The 17,121-nt window shown below is 38.6% G+C and overlaps 1 protein-coding gene across 1 annotated transcript in view; it reads left to right on the top strand.

Moving 5' to 3' along the window:
* Positions 1-17,121, top strand: part of CNTNAP5 (contactin associated protein family member 5) — an 860,931-nt gene that overhangs the window by 835,368 nt on the left and 8,442 nt on the right. Inside the window, exon 22 of the mRNA XM_005572890.5 lies at positions 12,303-12,521. Coding sequence (XP_005572947.3) covers positions 12,303-12,521 — 219 coding nt within the window. The remainder of the gene's footprint in view (positions 1-12,302; positions 12,522-17,121) is intronic.

Here is a 17,121-nt window from a genome sequence, read left to right as displayed (position 1 = left end):
TCAGACTTCTCATTAACCACAAATGAAATAAACTCTCACTTTATTTGAGCCACTGTTTTCTTCTTGATATATGCAGTCAAATGTAAATTTATCTTATGAGGATGATTTATGTTTTCGTACTTTCTGGAATCAGACGGAGAAACTGGGAAGGAAATGCTACCATTATAGCAAAATGAACAGCTGTACTAGAAGAACAATGATATAAATTTCCAAGAACTGATGACTCTGTGAGCTGGACAATCCCTTAGGGTTTCCTTGCCCTACAGAAAAGTCAGTGGACGAATTTATGTTTGCTCACATCTGGGTCACTGAAACCAGTTTGAGCTCTTTGAGATCCATTATACTGGCAGCCACCTCATCATGTAGCAGAGAAAAAAATTCAAGAGACAAAACAAGAAAAGTATAACATGAGTTCTGAGGCAAGAGCTCTGGATAAAGAATTCTGTAGGATGCAGAGAAGGGACCATTCTCTTTAAACTGAGCTGGGTGGGAAGTTTTCGGCAGGAGGAGGCTTCTGGACTGGGCCAAGCCCTACTGGTGAGTGCTATACTGTAATTGTGGCATGCTTGCTTGAAGAGCTAAGCAGGCGGTCTTTATGCAGACACAATATCCAATGTTTTGTGCTCAGTTCAACCTCAATTAGTATTTACTGAATTGAATTCGCGGTGTGATTTGAAGCGGGCGGCAAAACGCTAGTTCCAAAATGCCTCCTGTACAGAAATCCCAGAAATATGTTTTTTCTTTGTATGAAGGCGCTGGAGACTTCTAAAATATAAATATGCCATCTTGAAGAAGAGCACAGTAAGCAGTCATCACGCATTATTATCTCATTAGGTTGCCAGTCGGTTAACAAGTTCATTAGGGAGGAAGGGTGTTTGACTCTCTGGGATGGGCAAACTTTGCTGAAGGTCGTTAGTAAGTTCGGGGGGGAAATGATTACTAAATTATGAGAAAAGTATATAGAAGAGAATTTAAAGATTCATTCACTGGGAGCATTAACAATTACAAAAGGAAGCCAGTGTACCATCCTACAGGCTGGGATTGGGTACGCAGGGGCTGGGTTCAAATCTCAGCTCTACCACTTGCTGGCTGCTATTTTGGGCACATTATTTAACCCCTTTTGTTTCCATTTCTTTGTCTTTAAAATGGGCAGAGTAACAGAAGATGGTCCAGTGTCATCAGGCCCTTAAAGCAGAATTTAGTGCACATTAGACATCCATTTGTGAGAAATGTTAGGCAGACAGTCTTCATTTCACTCAGTACAGCAGGATGGTAAGACTGACTCCACAAGCTGAAACCGGGTAAAGCGATCTTAATAAGAACTGTGGTAGTTCCATGACCTTTAAAATTTGTCGTCAAAGCAGTGCGTTGTCTTTCCAAGTCCTAATGCTACTGTGTGCCATTTCTCTGCATGATGGTTCACTTAACCCGGTAGAAGCTCCATAATTAGTGTCTCCTAGTATTATTATGGAGCAATAACTACAAAGGGCATCCTGAGTGCAATGTAATATTGCCTGGTAGTGTGAGACAAACTGTTACAGGTTAGCATCAGAATGCAGGAGACTTGGCACTATAAAACACAAAAAGGCAAGCAGCATTGGATGCTGTATGTAATGGTCAACTGTGGGACCATTTTTCTGTGGGGGGGGGCAGCTGGACTCCAATCCCCAGAGAATAGTTCCACTTTTACAAATTGATAACAGTCAAATTTAAGTCATTCAACTTAGACTCTCTGGATCTTTATAGAGGCCAGTATGTGACTCATCAGAAATAACAGACTTTTAAATTGTAAAAAATGTATTTCATAAAAATGTATATGATAAAATTACATATATGTATTAGACATCAGAATATGTATAGCAGTTAGAGAGAACTCATCAAAAATGACCACATTTTAAACACATATATCATATGTGTTTTACTACAGATACGTTAAAAAAATCTCACTTGACCGGGCACGGTGGCTCACGCCTGTAATCCCAGCACTTTGGGAGGCAGACACGGGCAGATCACAAGGTCAGGAGATCGAGACCATCCTGGCTAACACAGTGAAGCCCTGTCTCTACTAAAAAAAAAAAAAAAAAAAAAAAAAATACAAAAAGAATTAGCTGGACTTGGTGGCAGATGCCTGTAGTCCCAACTACTCGGGAGGCTGAGGCAGGAGAATGACGTGAACCTGGGAGGCGGAGCTTGCAATGAGCCGAGATCGCGCCCCTGCACTCCAGCCTGGGTGACAAAGCGAGACTGTGTCTCAAAAAAAAAAAAAAAAAAAAAAAAAAAACCTCTCACTTGGTTTTCAAAGATTGGCTTACATGTGTGTAACTGGCTGTTGGTGGACTACCCACATCCATTTTGGCTCCCTTTCCTTTACCAACAGAATTCCAATTCTGTGCAACTATTCACGCTCTTCACTGAAGTCATATGCTCCATCTGACATCCCTGAAGATTCCTTCTAACAATGTGATCCAGTGATATTCCAGTTTTGTCCAGGGGTCATAATTTTGAGATCCTTTTAAGGAATCCATTAGATCTAAACCGTCTTTATTTTTATAATAGACATTATTGGCCTTTTTCACGCTCATTCTCTTACGTATACATAGAGGAGTTTTTCAGAGGCTATGCCGTACCTGATGATGCTATCCCTAGGATAACTAATGGAATGTGTGCTGTGGGCTCTTGTTTTCAGATTCTCTCAGTTTTCATTCAGGACAAAGTTGACACTGATAGATAATAAAATACAGATATCCCAAACCTCTTTGCGATTTTTAAAGTCGAAAGGAATCTTGAGACCAAAAAGTTTGAACACTGCTGGTCTGAACAAATGACTGTGGTTCATTTCCTTTGCCAGCGATTGGTGTAGGCATAAATTGTGACACAATCTGGCCAATTAGAGAAATCTTGCAAGGTGAGCGAGTGTTTCAGATTCTGAGTCAGGACATTCCATTTTTAAATAGAGACACAGGATGAGACAGACACACTTGGTTGGTTTGTTGTTTGTTTGTTTTTGCTGCCGGACATTGTTGCATCTGAATGTAATGCCTGGAACTGCATACTCACCCTATTCCAGCCTGAGAATAAAATGAAAGAACCCCACAGAGGGGGAGCCCTCATGTTCTGTACCCAGAATTTTCCTTTCCTCTCGATACCTTGTTATGTGAGATAAGTAACCCCAGTATTGTTTAGATAGATCCCTATAGGTTGGATTTTCTGTTACTTGTTTTAGAAAGACTTTCAACAAATAAAATGTACCATATGCTTACATCTGCAATAAAAAGAAGATAACATTAAGTCACTGAAGATGCCGAATATCACGTTTACATTTTTTTGGCATTCTTAACTTCACCAAAGTTAAGGATATATTTATCCTTAATAATATATAATAAACATATCCTAGGATGTATTTCTATGATTAATTTTAAGCTTTTCTAAAAACAAAATCTCTCTTGGAATATGCAGGACCCTTGTTTTGCTCATTTCCTTTAATAAAGTAAACAACATAGGTGTAAACCAGTACACGTGCATCATTTATTCTGACTCCACCAAGTAAATAATGAACAATCCAGGAGGAATTATTTTTGTTTCTTTCAGTCCCAAAGAAATGAGATTTCCTATCAACTTGCAAATCCCGTTTTTTTTTTTTTTTTTTTTTAAAGACAAAATCTTGCTCTGTCACCGAGGTGGGAATGTAATGGCCTGACCGTGGCTCACTGCAGCCTCGATCTCCGAGGTTCAAATGATCCTCTCGCCTCAGCCAACTGAGCAGTTGGGACTACAGAAATACACCACCATGCCTGCCTAATTTTTAAATTCTTTATAGAGATGAGTCTAGCCATTTTGCCAGAGCTGGTTTTGAACTCCCAGGATCAAGCAATCCTCCTGCCTTGGCTTCCCAAAGTGCTGGGATTATAGGAGTGAGCCACCGTACCTGGCCTTCAAGTCCCAGTCTTAATGCCAACAAAGTGATTTTTATATAAAAATAAGAAGAATTGGCATTAGGAGTATAATCCCTAGGAGTTTTTAACTTGGATGTGTAGCTAAGGTTTTACTGATTCAGCACTCACTGTCTTACATCCATCTGGGGGCCTTTACATAATGCATGTTATCAAGCAACCCAATTAAAAAGTGAAAAATTAATTTAGCCAGGTAGTTAGCTGTTCAGTTGAAATAATGAATCCTCAAGTGGTAGAAGGTTTGTTTACTGAATTGACTTGGTTATGTTTTTCTTTTTTTTTTTTTTTTTTTTTGACTTCTTGTATCATTGATATCCATCTATCATCTATCTATCTATTCCTTCATCCTTTTATCTGTCAGTATGTGTGCATTTTTATATAAGAAGACTCATGGAAGACCTGTGAAGTGCCAGACCTTATGCAATGTGGACCCATTTGATCTTCCAAAAACATTTATTTCCCAACTTCTGTGTCCAAGGTGCTTTGCTAAGAAGTAGCGCCAGGTATGGTGGCTGACATTTGTAATCCCAGCACTTTAGAAGTCTAAGGTGGAAGGATTGTTTGAGCCCAGGATTTTGAGACCAACTTGGCAACATAGTAAGACCTCTTCTCCACAATAAATTTTAAAAAGTAGCCAGGTGTGGTGGCATGTACCTGTAGTCCCTGCCACTGGGGAGGCTGAGGTGGGAGCAGCGCTTGAACTTGGGAGGATGAGGCTGCAGTGAACCATGATCTTACCATTTCATTCCAGCCTGGGTGACAGAGCAAGACCCTGTCTCAAAAAAATAGAGAAATAGGTTGTTAGTTATAAGCAAAACAGGAATCCTTTCTTCATGAAACGGATGATCTAGAGTGGTACATAGAGGAAGACTCAATAACCACACACAGGGACACACATGCAATTATGAAGTTAGTGAAAGAATCAGAAGGGAAATCAACTGTTTTTAGTGGTAGAGAATCAGACAGTGGGAGGAGGGAGGAGTGCTCCTTAGGAAGGTGCCCAAGGAAGTCCTCTGTGAGGAAAGGACTTTCAGTCTGGCACCTGAAAAAAAGGAACCTGTCATGCAATGCTTGGGAGAAGGCCAGTGGACAGTGTGCAGAGTCGGTGCACAGGCCCTGCCTTGTAAGGCTTGTGGGGTCACTGTAAGCAGAACAGACATTGTGATGTGTGCAACCAGGCTTGCCTTGCCATTCAGGTTCCATATCAAGAGTTGATTTGGTTTTAGGTATCAAAATGCTGAGAATAATGGAAGAAAATATTCCCTGTGCACTCTTGGCAGAGTTGTAACAAGAAATATTAATGAAGTTCTAATCAGAACTTGGCTTCCTTCATCAAAGAGAGCTCTGGATAACATGCTGTGGATGTAGATGTAAAAGTAAAGAAACTATGTGTTTATCAAGGTCAAGGATGAAGAAGTTTGAAATGCACACACACACACACACACACACAGAGGAATATCATTAATTAGGTGCCATTATTGTTGATATTAAGAGATATTTATTTTTTCATTCACTAATTTATGTTCCTGACATTGGCTTGACACTTAATCTGTATTGGGCACTGTATTCTGATTGATGTGAATGAAGTTTTGAAAAGGACAGCCTTTGTTAAAGCAAGAAGGGGAGGACAGACAAAATGGCAAAGCAAAGGCAGCCTAATAGAATTACGCAAAATGTCTTAGGAATATGGAAGTTCTTTTTTTTTTTTTTTTTTTTTGGTTTGTTTTGAGACAGAGTTTTGCTCTTGTCGCCCAGGCTGGAGTACAGTGACCCCATCTCAGCTCACTGCAACCTCCACTTCCTAGGTTCAAGTGAGTCTCCTCCCTCAGCCTCCCAAGTAGCTGGGATTATAGGTGTATGCCACCACACCCAGCTAATTTCTGTATTTTTAGTAGAGACGGGGTTTCACTATGTTGTCCAGGCTGGTGTCGAACTCCTGACTTCAGGTGATCCGCATGCCTTGGCCTCCCAAAATGCTGGGATTACAGGCATGAGCCACCGTATCTGGCCAGGAATATTGAAGTTCTTTACCTCGCTCTGACTCCTACGTATCTATTCAGTGTCATCTTTTGCCTTATTTCAGACAGAGTTAACTTCATTTTTCAGTGTCTTAAATGTGACACATTACTTCCCTCTTTACTTTGTAAAGGTTTTGTTTTGTTCCTGAAACATGTAACCATCTTCTATTCATCATTTAAGCCTTTATTTAAATGCATTTATTCCAAGCAATCTTTCTAAAATCAGTGTTTCCCAAAATGTGTTCCATGAACCATCTACATCATAATTACCTGAGAATGTGTTCTTTAAATTGCAGATTTCTGCACACCATCCCCAACCACACCCTCTGAATGAGTAGAGATCCATAAATATACATGTTCATACATTTTCCTGAAAGTCGTTTTGCATTCTCAATGTGATCACTGTTACCCTAGATTTGTCAGGGGTCTCTTTTATGTTCCCATGGACATAATGATCTCCCTCTGCTGTAAGATTTATTGCCTGAAATTTTTGCTGGTCTGCTAAATTCATCCTCCAAAATCATTGAAAGTTCACAGAGATAGGAAGAATGTGTTTGCTAGTCACTGTAAGTCCAATATTCAACATGGAGCTGTGGCTGTCTAGGTGGCCAATCATTAGATGTATGTTTTACAGAGCAGGTACAGAAGTTATCCAGGTCGTCAAGGAACAGAACAGTCTTCCAGGCAGAGAGAATCATGTCTGAGCAAGTTAGTTCAGATCATACACAGCAGACAGGTTGGATGTGTAGGTGGGAGACTGGGTGTTAGTGAGTGAATGACTGTTAAGTCAGGCTAGAGAAATAAAATTGTGTTTAGCTTATCAACAATCCATACCTACAGAAAAGTGTCAAGCATAGCATAATAGAAAAAAAAAAGGGGAGATATGGCCATGAAACCTAGGTTTCAGGCCTGAATTGGCCATGGACCGGTTAATTTACTTTAAACAATTACTTGACCTTATGTGTCTTGTCTTTCCAAACTGGAAGTTGTGTATAATTATCTCACTTTCTCACTTTATAAAGGAAAATATTTACATCGTACATACAAATGAGTGTACCAAGATAAACATAAAAGTAGTAAGCAAATGCCAAGTGTGGGTGTGTGTGTGTGTGTGTGTGTGTGTGTGTGTTTAACCAAATTTGACAATCCTCTTTCAGGACTGAAAGATTTATTTATTTCTTGGACTTTGGGTCCTCCTTGTAGTTAAGTTTTCAAACCGTTTGTCCCTTACCTGAAAGCCACAATGAACTCTAGAGGGAAAAAGTTTTACTTGTGTATACTTCTCATACCTTCCATTAACATTGATTCCACTTATTTATATTTTATCTTGATACAACATTTTACTCTTATAAGCCCCTGTTGTATGGGTCTGTACAGCTTTGCATTGTTATACTTCAGGATTCAAGTGTCATAAGTAACTTTTCACACATAGAAAGTGTCATGTTACAATCTCGAGCAATGTCTGTTTTTAGCAAATTGCTGATCTTTTTGTCTTTCTTTCATATATAAAACACACACACACACACACACATACACACACAAACCTGCCTGCACAAAACTAGCCTGGATTCATTCTATCACTCTCTACCTGTCAAACAACTGCGAATGTGTAAAGTATTGTGCATTCTGAGGCTACAATTGGCTCTGTGCTACTTTCTCGGGCATCACAGGTCTATTAGATTTAACAGAGGAACATAGCTTTACTTACAAGAAATAAAGGTGTTTGCAAAATAATGTAGGAAGCCAAATTTTAAATGCCAAAAGTTAGTTTAAAATGAATTAACTAAGTCATTCAAAATTTGAGTGCTACATTTGTTCAATCATGAATCAGTAGTAAGTGGAAATGTAGTAGATTTCCACAGCAAGCATATTAGTGTCTACACCATAGTTCTAAATGCAACAATACTTGGGCATGTTGAGGGGCACTGAAGCCAGGCTACAGAGTTTGGAACTGATGAATAGTAGGAGGAGTAAAAGATTTTACTATTAGTGCCAACTACCACTCCCCCCGCCTCCTCCTCCTAACAGTATGCTTTTATTATGGTGAGATGTTAGTCAAAGGATGAATATTTAGTTAAACTGGAAAATAAGTTCTGGAGAATAAGTTCAAGGGACCTATTGTACATCATGGCGACTGCAGTTAATAACAATATATTATATATTTGAAAATTGCTGAGAGTAGGTTTTCACAACACACAAAAAAGGTATGTAAGGTAAACCCCCATGTTACCTTAAACAGCTTGACTTAGCCATTCTACAATGTATGCATGTATCAAAACATCATGTTGTACAATATAAATATATACAAAAACCAAATAAATACATACAACAGCAAAGATGCATTAATGGTCATTGACTTATAAATTCAACTTATATTATTGTATTTGTTTCTGACACAGTTCATGTGGTAGGTACTATTATCCCTGTTTCATAGTGGATAAAATTGAAGAAATGTAGAAACAGATATCATATGTGCAAGTTCATGATTCATCAACTTAGGTCGGCCTAATTTCCAGTCTGTACCTATCAGCAACTCATGCTGTTTTGGCATCACCCTTGGGGGGCACGGGGCTAAGTCAAAAGAGAATCAAGAACCATATTTTGATAATATTTAAAATGTATTGAGTAAGAGAAACTAAGTCAATTTCAAATAAGACATTTGGATATGCTGTTGTTTTTTCTTTCCAAGATACCTTTGGTTTCTTAAGGCAGTGACAAGACTTTTGAACATTGTCATTCTTTTTTTGGATAAGATTTTTTATGTTAGTAGAAAATCTTGGGAAAAGCGAAACAGGGAATACTGGCATTTTTCAGTGGTGTCGCCTTTGCTTGCATTCCCATTTTGTCAGCCTTTGAGGAGCCGTATTCGCTATTAAGTTTGTCTTCAACATCCATTCTCTAGCACAGCACATAAAACAGCCCCCTCATCTAACTCCACATGAATCTAATGTAATTTTAACCTAAAAACAGAAAAATGAATTAGGAAATACGTATGTCTTTAATATAATATAGAGTTCAGTGAATTCTGTGAGGCATTTAACCAAAATAACTTGTGCTTTCCTTAGATTTTGCAACCCATTTTTAAAGATAATTTATGTAAAATTATTTTACTCTATACAAGAGATATTTTGGAGGGTTTTTTTTTTTTGGAGGCTGCATTGCTTAGATACAGTTTGGCATTTAAAATCATAAAGACTTGGGTTTAAATCTCAACCCTGCTACGTGATCTTCAGTACATCTTTGAACTTCTTCGAGTCGCAGTTACTTCATCTGTAAATTTTGAAGATTGAGAACACATATCTACAATAACTTTTGAGGGGAATAGAAATCATTCTTCGACAACAATTATTGCAGTTGCATGTAGCTACTCAGTGAGTGGTGAATGTTGAGTATTTTGCAGCTTTAAAATTATTGTTTTCAGCAAATTATTATAGCATAGTACATATTAGCTAACACTATTATAAGAAACTAAAATCATTTAGAACCTTTCTAACTTTTGTCTTATTTTTGTTTTTTTTCCTCTCCATCTGCGTAAGGATCTGAGAAATCATGATCTTGAGCTTCATGCGGAGAATATTTTCTTCTATCAGGGATTCTTGTTCTTTGCATTTCTTTTCAGAAACACCTCAAGGTTTCCGTCCTTCTAATACATCTGGAAGAAGCACACTTCCCTAGAGATAGGGCTTTATTTAAAACATCTCTTCATTCAAGGAGAGAATGTCATTTGCTGGCATTTCCCCCAACTTACCTTTGTGCCTATTCTTACATCTGGAGTGTGTCATGACAGTCACTATAGTGATGTCCTCCAAGATCCTTGACACTATGTAGGCTTCTTCCCCATTGAGTCCTGGGATGAGAACTGGCGATGTTGACTTAGATCCTTCAGGCGGAACTACAATGACTTGTCACTTTCCATGTTCTGAAATCCTACGATGCAAAAACCCCATGACACTTTATGCTCCTCTTCCCTTGTCTTCTGCCTCTTCCTCTAAATATTTCTGATCTTTAACTCTACCTCTTGCTAACTACCAATCTGTAGCTAATGTATATTCTGAATTGTATCTGGATACACTGAGTTCTGGTGCCACCAGTAAAAACCATCTAGCCCATTAAAGCTTTTTGTGAGATGCTTTATGTGGGATACAGTCTTTTAATGCTCATGATAACAAACAAACATATGTGATCCTTTCACGAATAAGTAACAAATAATATCAGCGCTGTACGAGATATTTGAATATTTGGAAGACAGAAGGTTTCTCATACATCTCAGAGTTCTTTTATATTTGAAGAAGTGACAGTTCACTTTATTATTGGATTTTCATTATCATATTTGGGAAAGTTCTCACAAAATCTCAGACCTAAAGTTGTAGATAGAATTATAGTGCACAGGCCCGGCGCGGTGGCTCACGCCTGTAATCCCAGCCCTTTGGGAGGCCGAGGCGGGTGGATCATGAGGTCAGGAGATCAAGACCATCCTGGCTAACACAATGAAACCCTGTCTCTACTATAAATACAAAAAATTAGCCGGGCGTGGTGGCGGGCACCTGTAGTCCCAGCTACTCGGGAGGCTGAGGCGTGAACCCGGGAGGTGGAGCTTGCAGTGAGCCGAGTTCACGCCACTGCACTCCAGTCTGGGAGACTCGGTCTCAAAAAAAAAAAAAAAAAAAAAAAAATTATAGTGCACAAAGATGTCTGTGTTCTAATCCTCAGAACCCAAGAATACATTAGGCGATGTGTCAAAGAGGAAGTAAAGTTGCAAAAGTAATTAATATTGCTTATCAGCTGTATTTGAAATAGGAAGACAATCCTGTATTATCAGGATGAACCCAGTGTAATCAAAAGGGTTCTTAAAAGTGAAAGAAGGAGATAGAAGAGAATTATAGGTTGAAGTGAGTATGGAAGAAAGACACAGAGAAATGTAACATTGCTTGCCTGGAAATAGAGAAGGAGTCTAGAGAAGCCCTGGGATGTGGGTGGTTTCTAGAAGCCGGAAAAGGCGAGGAAATGTAATATTCCTCCAGAGCCTCTAGAATTAACGCAGCCTTGCTGATACTTGATTTTCAACCCAATGAGATCTACGGCAGACTTCAAATGCACAGAACTGCAAGATCGCACACTTGTGTTTTAAGCTGTTTAAAGTCATTTCAGTTTGTGGCAATTTGTCACAGCAGCCACATACCATTAATGCACGATTTCATTCTTTATGTAAAAAAGACAGAGATGATGACATGGCTAAGTTTACATGGGTGTTGATGGAGGAGAGTAAAATTAGAGCAAAACTTAGAAAAGGCATTATTAAGGGAGGTTAATTTCTCATTTTCTTCCATATCCTTATCACGTCTCTTAATGCTGCCAACATAATGCATGCTTACAAATCGATGGAGTCTCTTTGACCATTTATGAATCAAAATAAAATTATAATCTACACTGGTAGATGAGAGAGTCCCTACCACCTTTCAGAAAACAAACAAATTATCTTAATAAATAACCATTTGAACCATCTCGGTATGTTACGACTGTTACACCTTAGGAAAAAAATGGCTCATTATGCATTGCAGTTTTATATAATTGCATCATAGAAGTTTGTTCAAATTACTCTTTTAACAAAAAGAAATAGAATACTGAGTAATCTTACCACAAATCTTGAAGAAAATGAGACATTTGATCTTGCTGTGAATTCCAAATTACTGCACGTTCATCTTTTATAAAGTCTCAAAGATACTTTACGAAGTTGAATGCTGTCATAAAAAACCCATGCACACCAATCAGTTCCACGGACAGAACCAAGCAGGTGAAAATCTTGAATAGAAGGTCAGTCTACACAGGTGGCTTAAAATAATTTACACGATAAATCTTTGGAAGGACAATGTTGACTTCTGATGTCTCTACCTCTTTATTCTTTTTTCTCTTGCTACATTTTTGAGTGAAATGTTGTAATGAACATCGTAGGGAGCTTGCACTAATCACCAGCATCCAAAGATAAATGATGATGGGGATAGTGATATAAATTTTATAAAACACCTAAAGTACAGAACAGATTTATTGTCTTTGTTACAGTTCATAAAATACATGAATGAAAATTTAGAAGTTTGGAATATTCTTTATCTCAAAGCGGAGATGGCCCTGACAGTTTTCTATGAAATGTGGCTGACATATTGATGCTTGCGTTGGGAGCGGAGCTGGGGAAAGGAGATAAAGAGAGATAAGGGAGGGTTTTGTTTACTCAAAGAATAACGAGGGAATTTCTGTAATTTTAGATATTACTCAAAGAGGACCCAGCATAATTTGAGAAAAGAAAGAAGTAAATGACTTCTGATTGTCTTTTACATTGCAGAGAATCTTGGTTTGGATTCTGAAGTTGCTAAAGCAAACGCCTTGGGTTTTGCTGGATGCATGTCTTCCGTCCAGTACAACCACATAGCACCACTGAAAGCTGCCCTGCGCCATGCCACCGCCGCGCCTGTGACTGTCCATGGGACCTTGACGGAATCCAGCTGTGACTTCATGGTGGACTCAGATGTGGATGCAGTGACCACGGTGCATTCTTCATCAGGTATACTCAAGAGCACGCACAAGAGAGCTTCTGTCATTGGCACTACTTTTGGTGTCTTCAAGAAGCTTCCAGATGAAAGGGTTGGCTAATGCGACTCAGTTTTTACCTCGTGTAATTACAGGTGGTTAAAAGTTATGACTGATATTTCATGGGGGATTTTTATATATAATTGATGTTTTATTTTTAATATGATGAGTAATTAGAACTAAATGCATAGTTGTGTACTTTGCTTATTATGCATGTATATAATGCATTGTGTGTGTGTGTGTGTGTGTGTGTGTTTGTATACATAGTCACTACTGTTGAACTGGATACTGCTCTGAGAATTGAGGTATTTAGAGAATGGGAGGCAGCAAGCTGGTTCTCCAACTAATATGATAATTCATGTGATTAAAATAAACCTTTTTTTAGCTTTACTAAGAAATAATTGACAAATACAAATTATATATTTTCAAAGTGTAAAATGTGATAATCTGATAAACATATGCATTGTGTAATTACTATCACAATTAAATTAATCACACTTATCACTGCACATAGTTACCCTTTGTGTGTGTGTGTGTGTGTATGTGTATGCACATCTGATGAGGACACTTAAGGTTTACTATTTTAGCAAACGTCAAGGAAACAACACAGTATGAATAACTGCGGTCATCATGCTGTACATTAGTTCACCAAAATTTGGGCCTAGTGTGGTGGCTCATGCCTGTAATTGCAGCACTTTGGGAGGCTAAGGCGGGTGGATCACCTGAGGTCAGGAGTTCGAGACCAGTCTGGCCAACGTGGCGAAACCCCATCTTTACTAAAAATACAAAAATTAGCTGGCCATGGTGGCGGACACCTGTAATTCCAGCTACTTGGGAGGCTGAGGAATGAGAATCGCTTGAACCCAGGAGGCGGAGGTTGCAATGCCCCAAGATCGTGCAACTGCACTCCAGCCTGGGGGATAGAGCGAAACTCTGTTTCAAAAAAGAAAAAAAAATCCCCCAAATTTATCATCTTCTGACTGAAAGCTTGTACTCTTTAACCAACAACTCTCCATTTCCTCCACACGCCAGCCCCTGCCAACCACCGTTCTGTTTCTATGAGTTTGACTTTTGTAGATTCCACATATAAGTTATATCGCATAGTATTTGTCTTTCTGTGTCTTGTTTATTTCAAATTGGCATAACGTCCTCTAGGTTATTCTGTATCGTCACAAATGGCATGATCTTTTTTAATGCTGAATAATTTCCAATTGCGTGTGTATATGCCACAATATCTTTAATCATTTAAGCGTTAACAGACAGGTTGTTTCCATATCTTGGCTATTGTGAATAATACTGCAGTAAACACTAGTGCAGAAAGCTGCAGTCGTCACACTCTCTGATTTCAAACTATATTGCAAAGCTATAGTAATCAAAAAAGCATAATACTGGCATAAAACAAACACATAGACCAATAGAACAGAATAAAAAAGCCAGAAATAAACCCAGGCTTATTTAATCAACTAATCTTTGGCAAGATTTCCAAAAATACATAATATGGAAAATGTTGCTTACTCAATAAATTGTGCTGGGAAAATTGAATATCCACATGCAAAAGAATAGAATTGGACCTTTATCTTGCACCATATAAAAATTAACTTGAAATGGATTAAAACCTTAAATATAAGACCTGAGACTGTAAACTCCAGGAAAGGAACATAAGGAAAAATCTCCTTAACATTGATCTTGAAAATATATATGTAATTTTTACATGGCACCAAAAGTAGGATCAACAAGAGCAAAAATAAAAAAGTGGGACTGCATAAAAGTAAAGAACTTCTGTACAGCAAAGGACACAATACACAAAATGAAAAGGCAATCTACAGAATTGGAAAAAAAAGTTTTTAAACTATATGACTGATGAAGGGTTAGTAGCCAAAGCATAAAAAGAATTAATATAACTCCATAGCAAGAAAAGAAAGAAAAGAAAAAAGAAAAACATTTATTGTGGCACTATTCACAATAGCAAAGACTTGGAATCAACCCAAATGTCCATCAGTGACAGACTGGATTAAGAAAATGTGGCACATATACACCATGGAATACTATGCAGCCATAAAAAAGGATGAGTTTGTGTCCTTTGTAGGGACATGGATGCAGCTGGAAACCATCATTCTTAGCAAACTATTGCAGGAATAGAAAACCAAACACCGCATGTTCTCACTCATAGGTGGGAACTGAACAATGAGATCACTTGGACTCGGGAAGGGGAACATCACACACCGGGGCCTATCATGGGGAGGGGGGAGGGGGGAGGGATTGCATTGGGAGTTATACCTGATGTAAATGACGAGTTGATGGGTGCTGACGAGTTGATGGGTGCAGCACACCAACATGGCACAAGTATACATATGTAACAAACCTGCACGTTATGCACATGTACCCTAGAACTTAAAGTATAATAATAAAAAAAAATAAATTTAAAAAAATAGGCAAAGGATGTGAATAGGCTTTTTTATTTTTTTCCACAAAAGACATACAAACGTCCAACAGGTACCTGAAAAGGTGCTTAACATCACTGATCATCAGGGAAATGCAAATCAAAACCACAATGAGATGTCACTTCACAGCTGATAATGTGATGGCTAGTATCAAAAAGACAAGAACAACATATGTCGGAGAGGAAGTGCAGAAAACGGAACCCTTGTACACTACTGGTGGGAATGCAACTTGGTACAGCCATTATGGAAAAGAGTAGAGAGGTTCCTCAAAATATTAAAACTCGAATCCTGTTTCTGAATATGTAACCAAAATAAATTAAATCAGCCTTTTTTAAAAGTAGAAAAAACCCACAGCACCATCATCCATGCATCTAGGCTTCACCATTCTCTAAGTGCCTTTTTTATCTTTTCTTAGTCACTGCCATTTTGGGTGTCTGAAAATGTATCTGGGATTTTGTTTTAATCAGGTATGATAAGGTGACAGGCATGAGATGACAGCCTTTGAAAGCAAAGTTTGTTTCTTACAGTTCACAAGAAAGGAGATACATTATACCATGCAGAGCCACGTGGAGGAGTGCTAGGGTTGGTCAGGAGGCAGAAAGAGAAAGGGGAAAGTGTGGTGGGGTGGCTGTGTTGCAGCTTCCACGGGAAGGAATGGTGTGAACCAGGTAGGCAAGCTTGAGCCAGTTAGAATTGGATAGTTTGAATAATTTGGGCAGTATCTGTGCTACAAGGGTGGTCTCTAGTTATTTAATACTTGGCCTTGAGTTATTTAAGGCAAGAGAAATACTAGGTTGGTGAGTGTGAGTTAAATAAATGAGTTAGTGGGGGAAGATGGGCTCTGGATTGATTGGTTTGTGTATAAAATGCATGCTTGCAGGCATGTTGTTTGCTATCTCTAGGAATTAGCTAGCACTGGGAGGGGCAGTGTCTCCCTGGCCAGCAAGGTCCTCAAGATGTCAAAGCATCATAAATACTGATAAAACAAAATGACTAATACACTGGGATAAAACCAAGACATCCACATGTATCAACATGTCAATATTGATAGATAGAAACAGTAATAAGGTTGTCATTCTGATTATGCTTTAAAGTGGTTTGTCCCGGGAGGCGGAGCTTGCAGTGAGCCGAGATTGCGCCACTGCACTCAGCCTGGGCGACAGAGCGAGACTCCGTCTCAAAAATAAATAAATAAATAAAAATAAAGTGGTTGGTATGGGAGTGAGGAGGTATTGTCAGGTTTTTCCAGGATGCTTTTTCTAAATCCACAGGATATACATTTTGTTCAGAATTTGCTGCCAATATTGATATACAGTATGGGTTTTGCAAGTAGTGGTGATGAAGAGGCTAGGTCTGAGATATTTGATACAGCTCCCAGATTACCATGGTATTGTTTTACCCTCCCCTTGCCTCCCAGCATACACTAAGAACAATAGTGGTAGGCATCAAAGGGTTCTGGGCCATGGTAATTTTCTATTACAGGCACAATTCCCCTGGCAATGGTCTATGATAGGTCATGATGTGTTAGTAGGAAGATAAAAGGTGGGACATCTTATTGCAGTAAACAAGTCAGGGGGATTTTCGTATCTTGGGAAATATATTGAGAAACATGCACTCTCTTATATGGCAGGACTCTTAGCCAAGACCTTTAGCCTGAGATCCATAGTGCCCAGTCCAATATTTTGTAAAAATTGAGAAATAAATTTTTTAACCAAGTTGGTAATCTGAATAGGATATTTAAATATTTCTATCTACTCTTCCAGCAATGTATTGCCCACTCCTTTACTGCTTTAGCTTTCACCATTTTATTCTTCAAATGCTATTTTGAGTTGTCTTTGGTGAGATTGTTGTGACTCTCCTGTTGCCTCATTCATCACACATCTTTCAAGCAGCTACTCAGTGTTAACTTCCATAGTTAGTGGAGATAACAAAAACTAAGAAACATTTAAAGTCCCTACTTTTAGAAATCTGTAAAGATGATGGAAGGCGATGGTTCAGGGAATTAGGGTGTAGCATTAGATGCTGGGCACAATATCATAATACAGTGTGAGCAATGCTAAGGGAAAGATATGAACAGAGTTTTTGGGTTGTATGGAACCTAGAAAAAGCAGCAAATATATTTTTAGATGAACT

This window comes from Macaca fascicularis, chromosome 12 (assembly GCF_037993035.2).
Source record: "Macaca fascicularis isolate 582-1 chromosome 12, T2T-MFA8v1.1".
NCBI classification, from domain to species: Eukaryota; Metazoa; Chordata; class Mammalia; order Primates; family Cercopithecidae; genus Macaca; species Macaca fascicularis.
Note: the sequence above shows the minus strand (reverse complement) of the source record. Positions and strands in the feature narration are given on the sequence as shown.